Source organism: Elgaria multicarinata, chromosome 1, assembly GCF_023053635.1.
Source record: "Elgaria multicarinata webbii isolate HBS135686 ecotype San Diego chromosome 1, rElgMul1.1.pri, whole genome shotgun sequence".
Lineage (NCBI taxonomy): Eukaryota > Metazoa > Chordata > Lepidosauria > Squamata > Anguidae > Elgaria > Elgaria multicarinata.
Window position 1 is genome coordinate 46,333,872 of NC_086171.1, and position 11,904 is coordinate 46,345,775.

Consider the following 11,904-nt stretch of genomic DNA (forward strand, 5'->3'; position numbering starts at 1 on the left):
ATATTCAATTCCTACCCCCTTCTCCAGCCTGAGGTCCACAGAGGCATTCTGGCCAGGTGGAGCAAAAGTACAGGGCAGGCAGCAAATAGGCAGGACCAGAGACGTTTTGCTGCCTGACCAAAGAACAAGATGGTATCCTCTCCCATTCCACATGCAAAACCAAGCTGGGCTGGCAGTTCAATCTTACTTCAACACTTGCAATAGGTTGGCATCCTCTGCTGGACCTGAAGGCAGCAAGCTAGCTTAGGTGGTGCAGAACAGGTTGTGTGGCATACTCAGCTCTCTCCTCCAACATCTTGCTGCCACTTCCCAACACCTGCCGCCTGAAACAGCTGCTTCACTTTGCATAATGGTAGGACCGGCCCTGCTCACTGTGGCACTGGATTCAGGATCAGGTGAGATACCAGACTTCACTGGCAAGCAGAAAGTTTGGCATCTTGCTCTGAAAATAGCCTTGAGCCAAATGGAAATGGAAGTCATCTTGTGCAGCAAGGTGGGTATCCAAATCTCTGCTTGGCTTCAAAGGGCTGCTGCACCCTATTCCAAAGGCATGTGCTCCAGAAGGACTGTGAAGCCATTCATTTTTTCTGGCTGTGGTATGGAGAGGTGCCTCCCTGAGCTGCAGGTAGTTCTGAGCTCAGAGTCAGAAGATAAGATCAGAACAACTTCCTCATAGCTGAGGAAGGAGACATCAATGTTCCCTAGAGCTCATTTTCCATGTGAATGATGACTTCTGCAGCTTTCTCCCTTGGGGTGGTTCCTGATCCTAATTCTCCCTATGCTCACCACTTCCTTGATGGGAACACATGGGGGAGGGGTCTGAGCCCTGGCCCATGACACCCTTAGAAAAAGTAGCAATGGTGGTCCTTTGCAGTGTATCCTTAAACCTATTGAATCCAATGTTCGTCCTACTTAGAGTAGATCCATTGAAATGAATAGGACTCAAAGTAGGACTAACAACGGAGTCAACCCCCAGTGAGTACTTTTTGAGCTTGCAAGCAGGCCCAGTTCTAGGATTTGGGGTGTCCCTTGAGAACACCACCATCATGGATTCCCCATAACCTGGGAGATACACACTGAGAATAGACTGCATCTGATCTTCTTGAAGACCCTGGGCAAAGAATAAGCAATAGCACTGTTAGGGGAAGTGAGCCCTCCACTAATCTTGGGAGCAGGTTTGGCCCAAAATATTTTGCTGCCTGAGGACAACTCTACAGGTGAGGCATGGCTGCCCAGAGTTCCAGGGTCACATCACAGACCAGACAGGTTCTAATGAGTCAATGAAAATATAAAGAAGTGGCAATGTAGAAACTATATCATAACCGTTGTTGTTGCTGCTGCTATTAGTATTACTATTTCATTGTGGCTAAAGGAATTGGAAGAGATAAGAAGGCTGATCATGAATATGTTTACTTGGAAGTAAATCCCCAGTGAGTTTACTTCCAAGCTAACGTGCCTTTGATAGGGCTGTGAGAACGTCTTCTGCTTGATCAGAACAAGATATAGCTTTATTGTGGCAGAAGCTTGCATTGGAGCATCCATTCCTTCAGACATCTCAGTTCTGTGAGATACGCCCCAGAAAGGGCCTTTCACAACATGTCGTCAAGAAATATTCTGGAAGGAACTAATAATATTAATGACAGCAGTCAATTCAGCCCAGCTGCCAGGTTTTGCTGAGCAATGGCTATGACAACCCATTACTTATGTGCTAAGTAACTATTCCTATTCTTTGTAATAGCTATTTTACCCTGAGGGATACAATATTCTTACAGAAGAACGAACACAGAGGTCTCAGTAGCACAGTTAATATTTAATTACAGATAGTTAATTATTCTACAGCTTTTCCAAAAAAAAGTTCTGTTGTTGTAGACAGGAGCAATGGAGAAAATATGGGCTATTTCCCCAACCTGGGGCCTCCATATGTTTTGGACTACAACTCCCAACCTTCCTGACCATTGGCCATGTTGGCTGGGGCTGATGAGAGTTGAAGTACAAAACATCTGGAGAACATCAGGCTGGAGAAGGCTGCTCCAGTTATTCCTTGTCTCAATACTCATCACATACCAGGAAATCAATGCCTGAGCTACTGTGATGTCACAGGATGTTGGTAAGTAGTCTTAAGCCCTGAAGGCATAGGATTGGTCTTCATGGTATGTCAAAAATCAGAGCAGGGGCTCTGACAGAGGTACAAGTCAGTATGGGAGAAAAAGAAGGCAGCAGTGAAATAATATTTTTTTAATTGATCCTAAGGACAGAGATGAGCATGTGATACATTGTGTATAGGAAGTCAATACAGAGGGACAAGAAGGAGAAGGGGAAATGAATGCTCAGAAACAACCTAGAAATAGGAGTGCTTTTTGTTGGAGGGATACATTTCACGCAACCTTTTACAATAACCAGCTATAATTTTGACTTCTGTAGCATTATATATTCATCTAATGTTGCCTTCCCCAACATGGTGCCCAGATGTGTTGGACCACAATTCCCATCATCCACAGCCAACATAACCATGTTAGTGGGGATGTTAGTGGCAGATGAAGTCCAACATATTTTGAGGGTACTACATTGAGGGAGGCTGAGGTAATACTCCCTCACGACAAATAGCTTCTTCCCCTACTTCTTCCTCAATACATGTCTCTCGCTACTGCTTCACCACTGTTCCTACAACATGTACATACAAGCTTTCAACAAAACCGAGGGTAGAGATAATAATGTATGAGTAAATAGAAAGAGGCATCTCATTTATTTATGAGTCCTACAATTCTGCACCTGGTTATTCTGACATGAGAACCTTACCAGGAAGGGGAGTTCTTATTGATGCTTGTGCAAAGTTTTTTCTTATCACTGCCACCACACCATCGAAAGCTCAATATAAACAACTAAGGGAGTAATCCTATGGCTCCTAGACAGCATGTGTGGATCTATAGCAGCCTTCCTCAACCTGGGGCGCTCCAGATGTGTTGGACTACAACTCCCAGAATGCCCCAGCCAGCTGGCTGGGGCATTCTGGGAGATGCAGTCCAACACATCTGGAGCGCCCCAGGTTGAGGAAGGCTGATCTATAGCATTGGTTGGAATCCCCACCACCACCACTCTGAGTTCAGGGATGAGCACTCCAACCTTGGAAGGAGTAGTCAGAGAGCTGCCCTCCCTCCCCGCCCCGCCCCCCTTGGAGCCACTGCAGAAAGAAGCGTGCCAGCTTCCCTCCAAGCTTGGGAACTTGGAGAGGAGAGGAAAAGGGGTGTTTCAGTGGGCAGGGAGGGGAGGAGACTGGGGCCTAATCTACACCTGCCAGATATCCCAGGGTCAGCTCGAGGCCATCCCTGTGCATCCAAATGACGCACAAGGGATCCCTCTCAGTTGTCCCAGGATAACTGGGACCTTGGTTTTCCCGATTTTTCCCACGGTCCAGGAACAACCCTGAGGACCATGGGCAGTGTGGTATAGGCTCCCGTGTCCTCCCTCCTCCCCACAAGTAATGGGGCTCTTCAATCGGGCATGGAGCTGTGCAGGGTGACTTCCTGCCCATCGGGGGTGGGGAGAGAAATTTCACCATCGCTGGAATGGCTGCCAGCACTTTTCAGCGCCAAGTTTTTAGTGTTTTTTTAAACTTACTTTTTGCGCATGATTGGGGCCATCCTCCTTCAAACCCCCCCCAAAAAAAACCACTGCGCCAGAACATCTGTCTTGACTTCTGGGATGACACACTGGCATTTAGGTGCAGGGAGACAATCTCGGAAGCAGGTAAGCCCGGGATCGTCCCCCCGCTCCATCCTGGAAGACCTCAAGGTGTAGATGAGGCCTGGAGAGGCCAGGATCTGAGCAGTCCTGAGCCTCTGCCAGCCTCCTTTCCATCCTCTCTAAAACGCCTTCACAAGATGGGCAAAAAAGCCCGTCTTGTGAACAATGCAGGGTGGGAGGATAGGGCAGTGAAACTGGCTTCCGCCACTCTTTCCACCTTCATCGGATTCGGGGGCTTACAATCATCGAGGGCACAATCTTATCAATTGCCTCCTAAAAGAACTTTGAATCAAAGCAAGCATGAGATTTATAAAGGGGCTGGCACATCACCTAAGCAGCAGCAGTGTTATTGAGAAGTACAGCAAATCTTAAACACTGCATTACAGAATGAAAGAAACATTATAAATCCTTCACTGCTTTGGGCCATAAAGTATTTTGACAAAACACAAGAATAGCAGAAGGGGCAAACAGGCATGAACAAAGCCAGTTTTGCCGTAAAGGTCTTTAAACAAAGCAAATGTTCCTCTATTCTCCGATGCTCTCTTAAAAACAAAAAGGTCCACTGTCCAACTCGACCCAGCAAATCCTTCATTAATTGTAATGGAATCACTCTCTGACAGCCACTGTTTGTGCCATTAATCTCTCAGAGTGTAGGAAGGGAGGCTTATTCGATGTTGGGGTTTGGGCAGTTCGGCAGAAGCAATGACATCAGTAATAGAAAAATGTCAGTGGATTGCTGAAAAAATACTCTCAAAAGGCATGTGTCAGCTGGGGAAATAGCTACCCACAGGATGAGCGAGCCACCTTCACGCGGACCTTCAAACCACACAAGAACAAGATACAACGCCATTTTGGGGAGGATTCTGTCAAATAGAGGGCAATCTCCTATGGCCACCCAAAACATCATCTGGGGATCAGCACTTTGCAGACCTGCCTGAGGATGTAAACATGTTGATAGACTCAGATTGAAGATCAGGGCTTGACAGAGCCGGCCCTACCATTCTATAGATTGTTTAGGTACTAACTATAAAAATGAACTTCCACCCATTAGCTTTCAAGTATATTTCTTCTTCAGTTTCCAGTTTAATGCCATTTGTTCTAGATAAAAATCAGCACAGCTTTACTCTGAGACCACATTACCAAGTGTTGCAAGAGCTACAGATACTATACAGAACTATAGACAATAACAGAAGAAATAGTACACTGAAGAAATAGTACCCTGAGCAAGCAGCAAAGGCGCTCCTCGCTCAGGGTGCCCACTTTTTGCCACTGCTCCGCTCTGATCTTCTCTTTCCCTTGGCCAGAAAAGGACATGCATGGAATGTGTCCCCCTGGGCAAGAGGAGAACTTCCGGAGAACCATTCACAACACCTGGTTCCACATTTGCAAATCTACTCATAAAATACTAGTGCGAGCAAGGCTTTATTCTTGTCAGGGGGCTCTCAAACCTTAAATTTATTTTGGGCTCCACAGCTAACACATGATGAGTGGCAAAGCTGAATGGCCAAGAAAGAGTGAAAGGAAGGAGAAGGCCTGAGGGGGTGGGGGGGAAAGGTAGAATGAAAGAGGAGGGTTAAGAAGAAAAGAAATGCACACCAAATGCTGAAACAACAAGGAATGTTATGGCACTTTAGCGACTAACAAATCTATGATGGCATAAGCTTTTGTGGACTACAGCATGAAGCGTTATATGCACATGGTTGTGGTCACATGTCATGACAACCCAGGTTTTTTTGGGGGGGGGTTAATGCTGGGTTGTCGTGAATGAACAGCAGATTTCCTGGGTTGTTTATTGTGACATCCAAACCTGGAACTAAGACCAAGAAGTGCCATGCTGGATCAGACCAAGGGTCCATCTAGTCCATCACTCTGTTCACACACAGACTGTTAGTCCCCGTTGTTGACTAGGACCCAACAAAGCAGGGACCAACAAAGAGGAGAAACAACCCAGAGTTGGGACCCACGGCTAAATCCTGGATTCCAACTCTGGGTTGTCATTCATGATAAAGGTTTGGACTTTGGACATATGATAAACTACACAGGGACACAGCATCCTTGGCTTGTTTAGCTGCAGCAGCAGTGAACAGGGTGCCAGAAACTAGCACACTTGTTTAAAAATTCCTGGGTTGTTATGACGTGTCACTGTGGGGGCAAGGTGGGGGAGTAAAAAGCAGGCACAGAAGGAAAGGAAATGCAAAATGTACCGACTGTGATAACTACCTTATTGACAGTAGCCATTACAGTACAGTTCTTGGGTGACTACACAGACATCCTTGAACTTATTAACACACAAAGTCTGATTCGTTTTAAAATGAAAACAAAACACCTTTGTTCCTGCTCAATCCACAGGAGTTAGAGTCCAACCTCTTGATGATTTGTACCTCCACGGTTTTGCATGGAACCTATCTTTGAAGTTCCTTTGTTCAGAAATGGTCACCTCAAAGTCTGTAACAGCTATTTAAACTCCTTGAGTTAAAAAAATAAGTTTGGCTTGAGGTGGGGTTTAGATGAGAGCACTTTTCGAAGGGCTAATTGTGGGGAACTGTGCTTGTGTTCTGGTGACATTTCCTTTTCAAAAAGTTCTCATAACAAATCCTGAAATGGTTTTTTTTTAAAAAAAAAAAAAAAGTGTGGGAGTATACTGAGCAGAGGGGAGTTGAGTGGGAGAAGGGTATTACCGAAAAGAAACCTCTGGGAAAAAATTACTGCTCTCACAGATCACAGTGAAAGTGTTTGGAGGGAAAAGAAAGAAACATATAAACTCAAGGATGGTGACTCACAGTACAAAAACCCAAAGGAAATCAAAGTGATGGATAAGTCAAGTAGGCTAGAAAGCCAGAAAAGTGGGTGTAGACAATTTTCCTAGCTGTTTTACCGCTATGGTTCCTAGGCTAGCCTAAATGTGAAGCCATTCTTGTTTTTATTTATTTTTCCTGGAAAGGGATATGTTTTCCATAGTTATACATTTGTAAGGACTGAATGGTTATTAGGGTTGCTGCTGGATGATAAAACCATTTCGTCTGCAATCCTTACACACGTTTATCTGACAGCCATTGAACTCAAGGAGGCTTATTTCTGAGTAGACATATAAAGGGATACACCATAACACATTTTTTTAAAAGATAGTGCTTTTTGAAAATACGGTAATAATAATAATAATAATAATAATAATGTAATAAGAACATCTACCAGCAATAGAACACTTCTGTATAACTGTTTGTGAATGATAGCCAGACATCTGCAAAAATCATAGGTAAGGTTGGCCATGTCTGAAAGGGGAATGGGGGATACAGTGAAAGGGGTGGGTGGTGTGGAAAACCCCCAGTAGAGTAATACTTTATTAGTGACCAACCAAAATGTCACAAACTCCGGAGTGGTTTTTGCCGGTGATGTGCCCTCCCATCAGAGCCCTGGTCACCCACAATCCAGATGTTCATGCTCATTCCTTCTCCACCCTGCTGTTCTTGAAGCAGTGAAACTATTCATTCTGGGCGAAAGCATATACTACAGCAGAACCCTTTCCAAAACACATGCACATTCAGAACAACAAGCCAAGCGCCTTTACCTGAGGGTGGCCGCCGGAGGAGCAAGCCGGACAGATGTTGCAGGCGATCGGAGGGATCTCATCACTCTGGGGGTGCCATCCGTGGCTGCTCTGACCTCTTTCTCCCAGCCCCTGGCAAGCAAGCAAGACAAGCCAAAGTTGCCCGGGCATCCAAGCCACAGAAAGTCGAACCAATGCCCAACCACCGTTGCTGGAGTCCTACTCTTCCAGAGCAGTGGAGGCTGGTGGCACTGTTGTTGGTTGGGTTGTGCATCCGCTCTGGGTTCCAGTCAGAACCAGTCAGAACTCCGACGGAGCTACCCATGGTGCTGAACCTATTTGGGGGGGTTGAGTTGAGCACCTCGGATAGCTCCTTCGGAGTTCTGACTGGTTCTGACCGAAAGCCAGAGGGAATTTACAGCCCCACCACATCGGAGCCACCAGCCTCCACTGTTCCGGAGCATCTTCGTGCAGCTACAGCTGTGCTCCCCGCTGGCCCCTGACTTTTCTCCCCCCAGCATGAAGTCGTCCCCCTCCTCACCTGCCAGCGGCGACCCCCACACCCACTGCACCCGCCTCCGCCTCCTTCTCCGCCTTACCTCTCGCCAGCCGAGCCGTCGGAGGAGAGCCACGCGAGGCACAGGAAAAGGAGCAGGCTGCTGAGCAGAGCCACCAAGGCGAGCAGCGCCCGCATCGTGCGTCCGCCCGCCCGCCGGCAGCCCTGGCCCAAGCCGGCCAGCCAGTCGATCCCAGGGCTCGGCGCGGAGAAGGAAGAGCGGCGGCGGCGGCAGCGGCGGCGGCAGCAGCAGAGCCCCCCACTGCAGCCGAGGCGATCCCGTCAGGACGGCGGTGGGCCGGGGAGGGGCGCCGCTTGCCTGCCTGCCTGCCTGCCCAGGGTCGCTCTCCCCCGACTCCGCCACGCGCTTCTGTCGCTCGGCTCCGCCCCCTCCCCCGCCGCGCCGCTCCAGCGCTGCCTCCCCCCCCCCCCACCCCGCGCCGCCGCTCCACGGCTACTGACATCAGCTTCGCATTCTTCTGGGTCTGCCCAAGCAGATGGGGGGCGGGACGCCTGAGGCGCATCCTCCCATCCCTGGGAGAAGCAATCCCTCGGCAACTATCCTTCATCGCTCTCTTCCCCAGCCCCCGGGCCGCTCTCCCTCCCTCCCTCTGGAGAGAGAGCGGCTGCTCGCTTGCTTCCCCTCCACCTCTCCCCGTAGGGACGAGTGGAGGATACAAGAACCAGGGAGCGAGGGGACAGGAAAGGTGAAGAAGAGGTGCTCAGCGGGGGGGGGGGGGGGAGATCAGGAAGATGGGCGGGGCGGAGTGGGGGGGACGACGCCAGCTTTTTGTGGGAGAAGGGGCAGCAAATGGCAAGCAATCCATTTCCGAATGGTAAGGGCTGCCATCTCCCGTCCCCGACCGGCGTCAGGAAGAGTGTGCCTCTGTGCATGGGCAGAGTAGAGCGAAGGGTTAGGATTTGAGTCTTCCTCTCAGGGTCGGATGAGACATGATCTAGAACAGCTTCCCCCAACCTGGAGCCCTCCATCCCTGCCACTAGATACTCTGGCTGGGGCTGATCGGAGATGTAGTCCAAAGCATGGGGGTGCCAGGCTGGGGAAAGTGGCCATAGAAGATTCAGATCTGGACCGCTGGTCTTTTCGTTTTGCTATAGAAGCAGTCTGGGGGGGGGGGAGGCGCTTTGGATCAGGGCCACAATACTGACAGAAGGTTTGCCAACACTTTCCCCAGGGATGATGATGATGATAATGGGCAATGGGGGCTTTCCTTTCCTAAGGTTAATGCACTGGGGGTGGGGGTAATTCATTGGAACTGCAGCTGGGGAGGCAAGGGTTAACCCTCCCAGCACACTGCACTTCTAATGAAAATCGAGGCCCTCTGCACCTGATATTAAATTTTAAAAACTAAGATGTGGTTTCTAATGACCCATTCGGCATCATGTCTAGTTTGCTCTTAAGTGTAGAAGGGTGGACAGACATTGATTATATTTCCCTTCCAGCCATCATTTATCTTTCCACAGTTTCAGTAGTAAGATTTGGCTTGTCAGGTCGTTGCTTAGCCATCAATCCCCTCATCATCAGCGACTGGAAAAGCTGTAGCTTAGCGGCGGAGGACATGTTTTGCATGCAAAGGTCGTAGGTTCAATCCCTGGCATTTCCAGGGTGGAGTGGAAACAGAGAAGGCTGGCAGTTCCGATGTCATCTGGGCAGTGAATCCGCTCTGGGTTTCACTCAGAACTGGTCACCAGGTTGGACAAGGCTTCGTACATTGGACAGCTCCTTTAGAGCTCTGGCTGATTCTGAGTGAAACCCGGAGCGGATTCACTGCCCCACTGGCATCAGAGCCAGCAGCATCTGAAAACCTGGGGAGATTCTGCTTCTTATGGGAGTTGTAGTGCAGCACATCTGGAGGGCACCAGGTTGGGGAAGGCCAGGGATGGGGGAACCTCTTTCAGGCCAAGGTCCGGACTCTATTTTGGAAAAGCTCTTGAGGACTGCATTCCAGGGGTGGGTGGGGCTGAAGGCAAAAGGGGTGGGGCCAAAGACACCCCCCCCCCAAAAATGCCGGCGCATTGTAGCCTAAAGCTCTTAGTGCACAATGCCTTAGGAGAGGCATCTCAGTCTTTCTGAATGGGGAAAAAACTGCAGAAAAGCCGGGAAACTGCCAAACAATTGATGGCTGGGGGGAAGGGAGGGGCTGTGCAGGTACCCCAGAGGGCTGGATTGGGTCCCTAGGAGGCAGTGGAGACTGGTGACTCTAATTTTGTTGGGGCACTGAATGCACTCTGGGTTTCAGTCAGAACTCTAAAGGGGCTGAACCGTACCTGCCAAATGGGTTCAGCCCCTTGGATCCCTCCTTTAGAGTTCTGGCTGGTTCTGACTGAAACCCAGAATGAAAACCCAGCCCCACTGAAATTGGAGCCACCAGCCTCCTCTGATAGAAGGGCAGATTTGGCCCCAGGTTCTAAAGTTCCCCACCCCTGGTGTGTAGACAATACTGAGCTAGATTGACCAATGATGTGATTGTATAAAGCAGTTTCCTATGGCCCTAAGTCAATGATCCAACTATTTCATCTCCTATGGCGGGGATAGAGAATATGTATTCTTCCAGAAGTTATTGGACTGCAACTCCCATCTTTCCTCACCATTGGCTATGCTAGCTTAGGGCTGATGGGAGTTGCAGTAGTTTTGTGAGATGTTCAGGACAGCTATCTGACAAGCATCTTGAACGCTAATAGCAGATCACAGTTCCTAGAGTGCCTTGCAGGGAAGCCATATGTGACTTAAATTTGTGGCGTGAATGGAGCTGAAGTTCCGAAGAAACTTGGCAACTATGACCTCGCTTCTATTAACTTGCTACAGTAAAATGATGGTATTGTGCTAATAGATATCTACAAGTGTGAACTAAAACAAAATGTTCACTGTTCCAGTCAGTCAGCTACGTAAGCATTGTCACTCATACCTGAGCACTGGAAATAGAAGGAATGAAAAGGATGGTTCAATTAACTGAACTCTATTTTATTCCTGTCCTTCAGAGGTGTTGGTACAATGTGTGAGAAGGCTTTGGGTGCTCTAGAGAACATTTATTTTTAGCATGTCATAAATTAAGACTCTCTTGTCGACCCAGTGCTTCTTCATCCCCCCACTGCACCCTACCCACCCACGCACCCAAATTCTACCTCAGTCTTGAGGCATAACCTACTGAGTGGACATTTTTGCATGCATGAGCGTGAACACAGGATTGTCAGCAGCAGGAAACTATTTCACAACGGAAACTCACCTGCGGTGATGGAAAACAGAAGGCTTACCAATACTGCAAAATAAACTCTGCCATCACTTAGTAAGGCGCACAGAGTTGAGCATCTGGAATGTTAAAGGTATTTTATGCTAAATTTGAAATAGCTACAGGGCATTCAGCAAAGCAGAAATGAAATCTAGGGTGAGATTAAGGACATAAAAAGAGTCTTGCTGAATCAGGACATTGTCTATCTAGCCCATCACCTCCAACAGTGGTCATCCAGTAGAGAATGAAGCAGGGTATATGAAGTCATTAGTCAACAGCACGCTCTAGTGCCTGGCCCTGGCAGCTAGTATTCAGAGGTCTAATGTCTCTGAAGATGGATTTTCTGTTTAGCTATCACGGAATAATGATTTCCAACTTGGGCTCACTTAGACTCTTCTATCATACATGTGCGGCCCAGTCCTACACATGCCTACTCCAGAATAAGTGTGAATAGGACCAGCAGCACATGTAATGAGAAGATCATACAATGTGGGGAGATTCTAGTGAGTTCAAGGAGATCTCAGGTAAGTGTGCTGAGATTGCAGCCTAGAATGGTCCTCCCTGCCCCACTTCTATTTCTAGGCAAGGGAGTCTATGTCCATCTATTAGCTGCTCATGAAGCAGAAATTCCAATTCCCCAGTTACCTTCAATCAGATCCTCCAGTTATATTAATGCTCAGTTTCTGTGCTGTGTTGAACAGTGTCAGAAAAGCAAAGTGCTTGAATCAAGTGAGAGCAAGCATAGTAAAAAGGCAGATGATCATCTGACCAGCCGGGAAGTGTCGAGAATGCTATTTTTAGAAGTATCTTTTTTTAAA

General features: G+C 48.2%; 1 protein-coding gene across 1 annotated transcript in view; it reads right to left on the reverse strand.

The window, feature by feature from the left end:
- Nucleotides 1–7,931, reverse strand: part of ST8SIA6 (ST8 alpha-N-acetyl-neuraminide alpha-2,8-sialyltransferase 6) — a 47,822-nt gene extending 39,891 nt beyond the window's left edge. Inside the window, exons 1-2 of the mRNA XM_063147616.1 lie at nt 7,885–7,931; nt 7,307–7,417 (exon numbers count right to left, since the gene is read on the reverse strand). Coding sequence (XP_063003686.1) covers nt 7,307–7,368 — 62 coding nt within the window. The 5' untranslated portion in view covers nt 7,369–7,417; nt 7,885–7,931. The remainder of the gene's footprint in view (nt 1–7,306; nt 7,418–7,884) is intronic.
- Between the last annotated feature and the right edge of the window lie 3,973 nt (nt 7,932–11,904).